We start from the raw sequence: 12,946 nt of genomic DNA, 5'->3' as shown, positions 1-12,946 counted from the left end.
TTAATTCTTATTTTCTGTTCCTAGAAAGAGTATGCATTTTTTGTCATTAGTTTTCCTTTCTCCATGGTCTCACTTTCCATGGTTTCAGTGAACTGGGATCCAAAAATATTAGTGAAAAATTCCAGAAACAAACAATTTATAAGTTTTAGATTGCACACAATTCTGAGTAGCGTGATGAAAATTCATGCCGTTCTGCTCTATCCTGCTCAGGATTTGAATCATCCCTTTGTCCAGCATATCAACACATACACTACTATTAGTCACTTAACAGCCTTCTCATTTATCAGATGGACTATTGATACATTGCAGTACTTGTTCAAATAACCTTTACTTAATAATGCCACATTCACATAACTTTTATTATAGTGTATTGTTATAATCATTCTATTTTATTAGTGATTGCCATTAATCTCTTACTGTACCTAATTTATATATTAAACTGTTATAGGGATATATTTATAGAATAAAACAGCATATTTGGTAGGGTTTGTTCCTTTCTGTAGTTTTAGGGCTTGGAACATATACCCCATGGGTAAGGGTACTACTATATTCCTCTTTTGAAATAAACAGGAGAAGTGCCCTTGAGACATTTAGTCAGAAAGTGCCTTGCTCTCTTAGGAAAGTGATTTTATAAATTCTGGGTGTTTCCCCTACAATTCATTTCCTTCTGAACTATCAAATGGCCATTTCTGTTCTTTCTTGGATATTATATTGTACTCAAGCCTACATTGGTCATTGCTGAGTTATGTTTGAACAGTTTGTTTTGCTAAAATGGACTTTGGGCTTGGAGAAATTCATCCTGGGTCTATATTGACATCCAAAATCCAAGGGGTTCCTTTTCTTCTGGGCTAGTGCTTAGCCTTTCCAACGAAATGTTGACTTCTGAACTAATCGCAAGGTTTTTGTTTTTTTTTCTGATGCTATGGACTAAAAGCAGAAATGCTTCCTTAATGAGAGGTCCAGAAAGCAGTAGGCTTCATCTTTCTTCAACCTGCCTGACCTTTGGCAAGTTCGGGAGTGTTGACAGAGTACTGAAACTTCTTGGCAGAAGGAGAGAAATCCATGGGCAGGGGGCCAGGTCACTACTTACTTTGTTAGGGAGAACGAAGCATGTCTGGTTGGCAGGGCACATGTAATCACAGACACCTAATATTTCAGCAGTTTTCAAATGAAAGTGATATGAAGGGACAGCTGCAAGTCAGACACATCCTAGATCTGAGGAGATCAAACGTTCACTTCACTTGGAAGAAACAGAGAAGAAAGGAAGCCGAGGGCTTAGCAGGGTAAGTTACTTTTCCATCAACCAGTTTGCTTACTTAGTTTATAGTTGAGTACAGCATCCATCACCCCAGGGAGTGTTAATCACTGCTTAAGCAGCTGAATGTAGTTGTAATAGCAATGTTCCTAATGTATTTTTCCTTTTCTCTTTCTGTTCCTCAACCCCCTTTGAGGATCCCCCAATGACTAGCTTCACTCCCCTTCTCTTCCCTACCTCTCCAAAGATATATTATATTTGCTGATGAATTAGAGAAAATTAGATGAGCCTTCTTGGTTTTGAGATGATGAGAAGATGACTGTGGTTTAGGTGAAACGTAAGGCTCTTTTGGTGGTGAGAAGGAAGTAAGTTGGGAGACCCAGGTCTGGGAATAGACGAATATTTTAGGGAGTTTGGTGATAAAGGATAGGAGTTTTTCTAAGCCATCCAGTTTGTCTAATCTCCTCTCCAGTCCTTGTTGTTTTCTCTCATATATACTGGGAATAAATTAGGGCCCAAGTCACTGGGGATGTCTAAAGAAAAAGTTAAAACGATTCCCTTCTAGGTAGGGTAGACTCTGAACGCTGGAAAATTCTGGAAGTTTACTATAATTCTTTCCAACTTCACCCTTGTCCCCTCTGTTTTATGCCTTTCTCTCAGTAACTGCATACCCCCTCAACTTGAACTTGGAGGATTCTGAGACTAGTATACACAAGCCCACACATGAGTTTACAGATGCAAGTGCAGAGACCCGGCTCCTTACATCTACCTTCTTAACCTTCCTGCCAGAAAATTAACTCGTTTGTGCCATAAACCTGCTGTAAACACAGGAAACTATGACAGGGATTTTACCAGCACCACTCCTCCCGGAACTATGATCCCTTGACTTCCAACCAGTTCAGCCAACTGCCAGAGAGCCAAGAGTTAATCTTCCATTGGAAGAAGACCTCTCTTTGGAAAGGCAGATAAGTACCTTTCTGGTCTTAATTAGCTTCCATTTTAACATAAAGGCTTTTGGTTGAACATCAGGAAGATATTTATTACTACTTTTGGGACTTAAGACTTTTTTTTTTAAAGAGAAGAATGATGAGAAACATCAACTTATAGTTGCTTCACTTTAGTTGTTCATTGATTGCTTCTTGTATGTGCCTTGACTCAGGGGCTCAAGCTGAACCATGACCTCTTGCTCAAGCCAGTGACCTTTGGGCTCAAGCCAGCGACCTTGGGCTTCAAGCCAGTGACCTTGGGACCATGTCGATCCTATGCTCAAGCCAGCAACCCGTGCTCAAGCTGGCAGGCTGGGGTTAAAGATTTTTGAGTTGTCTGAACTCAAAGATAATTTTCCTCCCTACCTATAAAAAAAAAGAGTTCATTATTTCAAAGTTTATTTTGCCTGAGGGGACTGGGTAGAAGGGCAGATAAATGCTTCTAGAAATGCAAAGATTATGGAAATGTAATGAGAATGTTTGGTGATTAAACGTAGAAGGAAGAGTCAGGTCAGTTGTTGGAAATGGAGTCCAAAGGTGTGAAGGCAATCCATCCACTTTAATAAAGGGACATGACCCTTAAATCCTAAAATAATCTATAAATAGGTCTAATTTCTTCTTTATTGGGGGGAATTTAGAAGATAAGGTATGCAGATGAGTTTAGCTAACTCTGGTAGACTCTGAAACTGTCCAGAGTCTAGTGGGGAGTTTAAAGGGGTAGAATGAAAGGATGAGGAGAAAGAAAATACAAAGGAAAATGTAAAATTAGTTCTTCCATAAACCTGAGGGTAGTGGTTTGCAAGAACCCTGTTATAAGAAAGTGGATATTAGATGGATAATTCTGGGAGGGTTCTTTTTTGTTCTGCTATTCACATCTCAGCTGATTGATGATTATGGAGTTTTTTCCCTGACAAATCTGGTCCGGAAGTATTAAATGTCAGGCCATTTTTGTTAATAAAACATGATCCCTGATTTGAACTTTAACAGTTAGTTACCTCATTCAAACTAACCACTGTCAGTATTTTTATCCTCTCATATTTCCCTGTCCCCAGAGACAGTTAATATGGGGGTTAATAATGTTTTAGCTTCTCAGTCTCTATTGGTACATTTTTTTAAATTGACATGAAATTCACATAACAAAATTAATCTTTTAAAAGTGAGCAATTAAATGGCATTTAATACATTCACATTGTTGTGTAACCACCACTTCTGTTTAGTTCTAAAACATTTACATCACCCCAAAAGAAAACCCCATAACTATTAAGTAGTTATTCCCCATGCCCCCTTCCACCCATCCCCTAGCAATCACGATTCTGCTTTCTGTTTCTACATTTACCTATTTATATTTCATATAAACGGAATCATATAACGTGATCTTTTATTGTCTGGCCTCTTTCACTTAGCATGTTTTTGAAGTTCACCCATGTTGTAGCATATATCAGTGCTCCATTTCTTTTTATGGCTGAATAATATTCTATTATAATATACATCCCAATTGGTTTGTTGCCAAAGTAAGAAATGTTCAAACCTGTAGAGAAGTTTTATGAGTTTATTTGAGCCAAATTGACAACATATACTGGGGAGCAAGCTCTCAAAAGCTCCGGAGAACAACTGTGTTGCAGCTAAAATTAAGGTGGCAATTAAAGAAATAGAAGAAAGCAAGGTGAGGATTGGATTACAGCATAGTTAATAAGATTATGTGCTCCCCTGAGGTGGTAAGGCTTATTTTATAGGTGTGTTAGTCTAGACAGAGCTTGCTTAAGGCAAAGATAAGTCTTTTACTAAAAAGTTATATGCCTCGGGCATGACTACCCACCATGATCTTCCCAGTTAGGAATTTATGATCAGATCACCCTATAAGGTTACTTTCCATAGAATGCACCCTCTTTTTCTTCACATTATTCATTCATCTGTTGGTGGACTCTTATACTCTTTGGCTACTATGAACATTTGTGTATAAGCATTTGTTTAAGTTCCTGTTTCCAATTATTTTGGGTATATACTAAGAGTGAAATTGCTGGGTCATATGGTAATTATATGTTTATAAGGTGACCAACTTTTTTACAATGAAAAGGACAAAAATAAATTGAAGAAAACAATATAGTAAATAAAAAATATTTTATTTATTGCAACAATAATACACTATAGTATGATAAATGCATAATAAAAACATTTGTAATATTTTATATTATAATTATGCTTACATGCCTATTAATTTTTAATAATAATTGTAAGAAAAAAGTACTCATTTAGATACAAATACGTCACATCACACGCAATGGATCGACTCTGCGTCGATCAAATACGGACATTTACAGATTAGTCTTCCAATATCAAAAAGGAAGACATGTAGGAGGACACTTCGAGGGAGGACGGAACTTACAAAAGAAGGACTGTCCTTCCTAAAGAAGGATGATTGGTTACCGTAATGTTTACCTTTTTTTTTTTTGTATTTTTCTGAAGCTGGAAACGGGGATAGACAGTCAGACAAACTCCCGCATGCGCCCGACCGGGATCCACCCGGCACGCCCACCAGGGGCAACGCTCTGCCCCTCCGGGGCGTCGCTCTGTCGCGACCAGAGCCACTCTAGCGCCTGGGGCAGAGGCCAAGGAGCCATCCCCAGCGCCCGGGCCATCTTTGCTCCAATGGAGCCTCGGCTGCGGGAGGGGAAGAGAGAGACAGAGAGGAAGGAGAGGGGGAGGGGTGGAGAAGCAGATGGGCGCCTCTCCTGTGTGCTCTGGCTGGGAATCGAACCCGGGACTTCTGCACGCCAGGCCGATGCTCTACCACTGAGCCAACCGGCCAGGGCCATGTTTACCTTTTTGCAGAGCTGCCATACTGCTTTCCAGAGCTGCTGTACTGTTTTACATTCCTATCAATGCACAAATGTTCTAGTTTTTTCACACTTCACTGTTAGGTCAGCTAGAGATGCAGGTTGTGAAAGAATTCACAAAGAGTTGAAATGCAGAAGCAGAAGAATTTATTACTTTCCAAGAGAGGAAAGGGCCAGGCTCCAAAAGAATGGTACCACCCCAAGTGAGGAGGAAGGTTGGCTTTTATTGGGTTTTCAAGTGCAATGTGGTTATCATCACGAGACAGCTAAGCTTGAGAGGGTTGTTTGTTTCTTCGGTAGGCTAGCTGCAGTAGGTGTTGGAATCCATAGGATTCTGAAAAGACCAGTGTAGCAGGCTTTATTGAAAGGAAGAAAGGGGCCCTGGCCGGTTGGCTCAGTGGTAGAGCGTCGGCCTAACGTGCGGAGGACCCGGGTTCGATTCCCGGCCAGGGCACACAGGAGAAGCGCCCATTTGCTTCTCCACCCCTCCGCCGCACTTTCCTCTCTGTCTCTCTCTTCCCCTCCCGCAGCCAAGGCTCCATTGGAGCAAAGATGGCCCAGGCGCTGGGGATGGCTCTGTGGCCTCTGCCTCAGGCGCTGGAGTGGCTCTGGTCGCAACATGGCGACGCCCAGGATGGGCAGAGCATTGCCCCCTGGTGGGTAGAGCATCGCCCCTGGTGGGCGTGCCGGGTGGATCCCGGTCGGGTGCATGCGGGAGTCTGTCTGACTGTCTCTCCCTGTTTCCAGCTTCAGAAAAATGAAAAAAAAAAAAAAAGAAAGAAAGGAAGAAAGGGCCTGACCAGGCGGTGGTGCAGTGGATAGAGCGTCAGACTGGGATGCAGAGGACCCAGGTTCGAAACTCCGAGGTTGCCAGCTTGAGCGCAGGATTGCTGTCTTGAGCCCAAAGGTCACTGGCTTGAAGCCCAAGGCTGCTGTCTTGAGCCCAAGGTCACTGGCTTGAGCTAGGGGTCACTTGCTCTGCTGTAGCTCCCCTGTCAAGATACATATGAGAAAGCAATCATTGAACAACTAAGGTGCCACAGTGAAGAACTGATGCCTCTCATCTCTCTCCCTTCCTGTCTCTGTCCCATTCTGTTCCTCTCTCTCTCTCTCTCTCTCACACACACACACACAAAGTCAAACATTACAGTCTAAAGCAGGGGTCCCCAAACTTTTTACACGGGGGGCCAGTTCACTGTCCCTCAGACCGTTGGAGGGCCGGACTATAAAAAAAACTATGAATAAATCCCTATGCACACTGCACATATCTTATTTTAAAGTAAAAAAACAAAATGGGAACAAATACAATATTTAAAATAAAGAACAAGTAAATTTAAATCAACAAACTGACCAGTATTTCAATGGGAACTATGCTCCTCTCGCTGACCACCAATGAAAGAGGTACCCCTTCCGGAAGTGCGGTGGGGGCCAGATAAAGGGCCTTAGGGGGCCGCATGCGGCCCGCGGGCCGTAGTTTGGGGACCCCTGGTCTAAAGTCCCCTTTGATCAACTCAGTTCCTATCCTAGTGCCTCTTCCCCTTAGTTAATTACTGTTATTGGTTTTAGATCAGTGGTAGTCAACCTGGTCCCTACCGCCCACTAATGGGTGTTCCAGCTTTCATGGTGGGCGGTGGTAGCGGAGCAACCGAAGTAAAATAAAAAGATAGATTTAACTATAGTAAGTTGTTTTATAAAGATTTATTCTGCCAAACAGCGAAAATCTGACATAAAGTACTTGGTAAGTAATTATTATTATATGCTTTAACTTGCTGTAACTCTGCTTTATATATTTTATAAGGTAAAGTTACTTCCCTACTTTATAAATCACCATTACTGTGAAACCGATGGGCGGTTAGAAAATTTTACTACTAACAGAGATACAAAAATGGGCGGTAGGTATAAAAAGGTTGACTATCCGTTTTATTTTATTTTTTTTACAGAGAGAGTCAGAGTGAGGGATAGACAGGGACAGACAGACAGGAACGGAGAGATGAGAAACATCAATCATTAGTTTTTCATTGCGCATTGCTACACCTTAGTTGTTCATTGATTGCTTTCTCATATGTGCCTTGACCGTGGGCCTTCAGCAGACTGAGTAACCCCTTGCTTGAGCCAGCGACCTTGGGTCCAAGCTGGTGAATTTTTGCTCAAACCAGATGAGCCCACACTTAAGCTGGCGATCTCGGGGTCTCAAATCTGGGTTTTCCGCATCCCAGTCCAACGCTCTATCCACTGTGCCACTGCCTGGTCAGGCAACTACCCCTGTTTTAGATGAACCCTGCCAGACCTTTTTCTATGCATATACTTACATATATGTTTATTTATATTTTATATAGAACTTTATATGTAATATTTACCCTCTGTTTTTCACAATTGGCTGTAGTGATCAATAATAAGGTAAGAAATAAGTCTCACTGATATCTGGGTCTGAGAGACTAGAATGAGAAATGAAACGTCAAACATGTGAAAACACATGAAATATATCCAACTTGCAAAATTCCATTCCATATCTTGTCTACATATAGTATCAGTGGACAGACTATGGCTCCACGGCCCCGGCGACGAAAGCACAAGAAATCTCTCTCATCAGTGGCTTCCACAATTGTGACCCCACCCACAGTTGTGACCCCTGTATCTCTGACACTCTCAAAACCTGGCCCTAGCATTGATGCACTCGGCTTCTACTCCTTGGAGAATAATGTTCCTGGCCTATCCCAGCTGATTCTTCAAAAGCTGAACATGAAAAGCTATGAAGAATACAAGTAAGTGATGAGCTCTGCAGAAGAGCAATATATTGTTTCTGGTAGAAGTGATTTCAAAAGTGGAAAGGGATTGCCTGACCAGGTGGTGGCACAGTAGATAGAGCATCTGACTGGGATGCAGAGGACCCAGGTTTGAAACCCCGAGGTCACTGGCGAGCACAGGCTCATCTGGCTTGGGCACAAGTTCATCCCGCTTGAGCACGGAGTTGCTGGCTTGAGCATGGAATCACAGACATGACCCTGTGGTCACTGACTTGAGCCCAAGGTTGCTGGTTTGAGCAAGGGATCACTGGCTCAGCTGTAGCTTTCCAGTCAAGACACATATGAGAAAGCAATCAATGAACAACTAAGATGCCACAATGAAGAATTGATGCTAAATCAGAAAAAAACTGCATTATTCCATACATAGGTGGGACATAAAAGTGAGACTAAGAGACATTGATAAGAGTGTGGTGGTTACGGGGGGAGGGGGGAGAGAGAGAGGGAAAGGGGGAGGGGGAGGGGCACAAAGAAAACTAGATAGAAGGTGACAGAGGACAATCTGACTTTGGGTGATGGGTATGCAACATAATTGAACGACAAGATAACCTGGACATGTTATCTTTAAATATATGTATCCTGATTTATTGATGTCGCCCCATTAAAAACATAAAATTATTAAAAAAAAAAAAAGAATTGATGCTTCTCATCTTTCTCCTTCCTGTCTGTCCCTATCTGTCCCTCTCTTCTCTCTCTGTCTCTCTCGCTAAAAAAAAAAAAAAGCAGAGAGGAATTATAATTTGAAGATAATGAGGTATTTGCAACAAGGGTTTTTCTCATTCTGATTTTTGCTAGTTTATTACTATAGAAACTAAAAAATATATATGATTTATTAATTTTGTCTTTTTTTCATTCTAACAACTATAAACCTACTTTTTGCCCACCCTTGTACATAGGAGGCAAGAGAGGAATCATAAGAGATTTTGGAGATATTCTTTTTTTCTATTGCTGCTCCTTCTCCATGCTGTCTCTGCAGGTTGGTGGTAGATGGGGGTACTCCTGGATCAGGCTTTGGATTTCGATGCCTTCAAGAAATGTTCCAGAAGATGGAGGACACGTTCCGATTCTGTGCTTACTGTAGAGCACTCCCTAGTGGGCTTTCAGACTCCAGGGTCCTCCGGCACTGCAAGAGGTGACTAGTCAGCGGCTATTGGGGAAGATATCTGTTCTAAGGCCTCATTGTGGGAGGAAAGGTCTGAGAGTTTTCAGAATAACATAAGGCATACTCTTCCTTTTTATTTAATTTATAGAGAGAAAAAGAGAAACATTGTTTTGTTATTCCATTTATTTATGCATTCATTGGTTTATTCTTTTTTTTTTTTTTTTTTTTTTTGCATTTTTCTGAAGCTAGAAACGGGGAGAGACAGTCAGACAGACTCCTGCATGCGCCCGACCGGGATCCACCCGGCACGCCCACCAGGGGCAACGCTCTGCCCACCAGGGGGCGATGCTCTGCCCCTCCGGGGCCTCGCTCTGTTGCGACCAGAGCCACTCCAGCGCCTGGGGCAGAGACCAAGGAGCCATCCCCAGCGCCCAGGCCATCTTTGCTCCAATGGAGCCTCGGCTGCGGGAGGGGAAGAGAGAGACAGAGAGGAAGGAGAGGGGGAGGGGTGGAGAAGCAGATGGGCGCCTCTCCTGTGTGCCCTGGCCGGGAATCGAACCCGGGACTTCTGCATGCCAGGCCAACGCTCTACCACTGAGCCAACCGGCCAGGGCCCATTGGTTTATTCTTGTATGTGCCCTGACCAGGGATTGAACCTACAACCTTGGTGTATGGGAGGACGCTCTAACCAACTGAGTTACTTGGCCAGGTTCAAGCCACAGAGATTAGAAAAGGGTTGAGCTACTGATTATTTTTGGTGTTATGGGGAAGTCAGACAGAGACAGTACAATTCTCTTACCTTTCTCCTCTTAAGTACTCAAGGGGTAAGACCATAATTCGTTCTGGGGAAGTTGGGATTGAGACATACTCATAAGAGGGCAGCCACAAACTCCTGGAGTTTTTTTTTCAATAAAGGATGTAAAAAGTGAGTTGTTGCAGACAGAGACTGAAGTGTCACTCTGACCCAAGAGAAAGAATACATTCTCAGTCTTTCCTGCCTCTCCTTCTAAATGAAATCCCCAAATTTGGTGCATCAGCCATCATTCCTCTCCCTTTCTTCCTTACCCAGTAACTTTGATCCTGGGAAGAGGAATATCAATACTCTTCCCCAGATATTCTCCCAATCACCTTTGAAGTATAGGAACAAATGTTTCTGGGGCTTATTCTCTCAGGTGCAGAAATGTCTATTACTGTGATCCAGAGTGCCAGAAGTCAGACTGGCCAGCACACAGGAAGGTTTGCAAAGATCTGCGTCTTGTAGCTGTGGACCGCCTCATGGAATGGCTTCTGGTCACAGGTGGAGTGGTGGTATTGGGGAACTCTGCCATAATGGTCAAAGTTGGTTGTACTTAGAGATATGAAGCATGTTATGAGGAAAAAATGAGGAACTGAGTGGGGCATTCCTGGTAACAGGTTGGGAGAGAGAACGTAGAAGGAATGTTAAAGCAAGGGAAGGATTAGGTCACTGCTTGTTCCATTTTTCCTGCAGGAGATTTTGTCCTACCCTCGGAACCTTGGCCATGGCTGGCTGAAGTTGTGCAGGGCTGGGACACCTGGTTTTCTATGCGGTGTTTACAGCTAGATGCTACAATGGATGCTGTGCTAAATAGTCACGCCATGACCACTCTTTGGGCCAGTGTAGGAAGGCTAAGGCCAGAACCAGATGTCCTGCGGGGCTCTTTGAAGCGGCTGCTGACAGATGCCCTGTCACGGCCCTTGACGCTGGGCTTTGGGCTTCGGGCCTTGGGGATAAATGTTAAGAAGATTGGAGGAAGCATAGTGCACATCGTTGGTGCTTCCCATGTGGAGACATTTCTCACTCGCCCCAGGGACTACGATGAGCTTGGTTACATGTTTCCTGGACATCTTGGCTTCCATATAATAATGGTGGGTGTAGACGTGGCTGCTGGCTTTTTACAGAATACCTCCACTTCACCTCTGGAACCTGGCACAGTTCAGCTTAGCGGCCATAGGGGCCTCTATCATAACTTCTGGGAGGAGCAAGTGGAGACTGGGCAGACAGCCCATCCAGATTTGGTGGTGGCATTCCACCCAGGTAAGAGTCATTGGTTCAGGGGATTCAGGTGGGTCCTTGGGAAATTTTCCATTTTAACTCTTATATCTTCTATCTTTGGAGTCCCATTCATTTGGTCAGGTGAAACATAATATGATGATGACCTTGTTCATTGTTAGCCTTATGTGCTACACCTGGGTTCAGAATTTTCTTTTGAACTGGGGATGGGCGATAGTGGTAAACGAGCATTAGCAGTGAGCTAGGGGAGGGTTAGAGTGGACATAATGAGAGAAGTGTCTGGCTAGGGTCTACCTCAGCCTTTCTCCTCTTTATTCCATAGGTTTTCATGCTTCCTCAGACTTGATGGAGGCTTGGCTGCCCACCCTCCTGCTACTTCGTGATTATGAGATCCCTACACTGATTACTGTTTACAGGTTTCAACCTCTCCCTATTTGTGATACCTCCCTGACTCACTCACACCTCTCTTTAATACATGAACTTATTTCTCTCTCCCTTGCTCCTCTTCTGCCTTTTTTCTCACACTTGGCATTCTCGTTCCCTTGGAATAAAGGCCTATGTTAGTAAATTGGTTATTAATAAGACATCTGGGAGGGAGGGATATCCCTTGCCCAGTCCAGCCTTTTTGGTTATTTTTGGGCTTGATGAGTCTAGAATGTCAAGTTCTGAACAGTTACTTTCCTATCTCTCTCATAATAAGCAGAGCAATTTTTCTTATCCTTCTACAGCAGTCAGGAGTTGGCAGCCTCTTTGCAGATTCTGGTGGACCTGGATACACACGTCATTGCCTATGGAGCCAATCCTTTCATGTCCCTCAAACCTGAGCAGGTCTATTCCAACCCCAACAAGCAGGTGGTATACTGCAGTGCCTACTACATCATGTTTTTTGGAAGCTCCTGTCAGCTGGATACGAGGCAATTGGAAGAAAAAGGAGATGGTGGAGTCTAAATAGCTGAGCCAGATTCTGACTGGATACCTAGAAAAGGGGGGAGGTTGTGATAAAATTATTGTGCTGATGTCAATTTATTGCCAACTTTGAAACCCACTATATTCTAAACCTCATTTACTTATTCAGGTAAAACTTCTAAGTAGAATGGGAGCTCCTATACGATGTGACTAATTTCTGAGATGTTAGCCACGAGTAGCCTCTAGAGACAGGATTCTAGATTTGGTGTATGACAAGAGGGCTTGGTATCAGTCTTTCCAGAGCCCAGTATCCTTAACAGTTTCCTTTGTGCAAAAGTTATACCTTTTGACTCGAACCAGATGACACCAAAGAGAAGAATGGCACCTTATTTTGAAAAAGACTTCTCAGCCAGCAATTGAGTCTAAAAAATGGAGAGGGTTTAATGACCTGAAATGGTGCAAGAATGAGCAAGTCAGAGAAGTGGTTGGGAACCTGGGGGAGGTTGTGAGGATTGGCACATTGTTCTATTTCCTGGCTTTTTCAAGATAAATATCGCATTTTTATATTTTCTGTTGGGGACTCCCAACTCTAGAGCAAGCAGCTTTTTGTCCTTGTGTTGTATTTTAGATAATCCATATTATATCAGACTTTACTTAAATATACTTGAGAGTTATTTGTTATCCCCTGGTCTATACCACAATAAACTCCATTTGGGTTTTCTTCAGTTACTTGTTTTTATTGTATTTCCTACTCACTGGCAAATATTACTTGTCTATACAGACAACCTCACAATTGGAGGTCTCTCTCTTGTCAAAGGAGTGATTCACCTCAGTTCTGTGTTTGGGGCTGCCACTCCTGCACACCCAGTCTCATGTGATCCTTCTTTAATCACACTCTCAGGATTAGGATACTCCCTAGGCATTCATTCCTACAGCCTTGCCAGGATCTCAACACCTCAGCCTCAGCCCTAACACACACCTGCACATTCTTATTGCCCACTCAGATAGGGTCATGTCAGAGTTCACTTAT

General features: G+C 43.1%; 1 protein-coding gene and 1 non-coding gene across 3 annotated transcripts; both read left to right on the top strand.

Annotated features, from left to right (window-relative positions):
* Positions 1-1,261: 1,261 nt before the first annotated feature.
* MSS51 (MSS51 mitochondrial translational activator) lies at positions 1,262-12,604 on the top strand. 2 transcript variants are annotated; one of them, XM_066348806.1, is made up of 7 exons: positions 1,262-1,283; positions 7,601-7,837; positions 8,853-9,008; positions 10,151-10,275; positions 10,468-11,034; positions 11,333-11,426; positions 11,739-12,604. In XM_066348806.1, the coding sequence occupies exons 2-7, from the start codon at positions 7,617-7,619 to the stop codon at positions 11,956-11,958; spliced, it is 1,383 nt and encodes a 460-aa protein (XP_066204903.1). In that variant the 5' UTR covers positions 1,262-1,283; positions 7,601-7,616; the 3' UTR covers positions 11,959-12,604. The 2 variants fall into 2 exon arrangements, with proteins under 2 accessions (XP_066204903.1, XP_066204905.1); XM_066348808.1 differs by lacking the exon at positions 11,333-11,426 and having other exon boundaries at positions 11,742-12,604.
* TRNAV-AAC (transfer RNA valine (anticodon AAC)) lies at positions 5,454-5,529 on the top strand. Its single transcript has one exon. It is a non-coding gene; the product is annotated as a tRNA-Val (tRNA).
* Positions 12,605-12,946: the final 342 nt, after the last annotated feature.

This window comes from Saccopteryx leptura, chromosome 9 (assembly GCF_036850995.1).
Source record: "Saccopteryx leptura isolate mSacLep1 chromosome 9, mSacLep1_pri_phased_curated, whole genome shotgun sequence".
NCBI classification, from domain to species: domain Eukaryota; kingdom Metazoa; phylum Chordata; class Mammalia; order Chiroptera; family Emballonuridae; genus Saccopteryx; species Saccopteryx leptura.
This window is presented reverse-complemented; position numbering and strand designations above follow the sequence as displayed.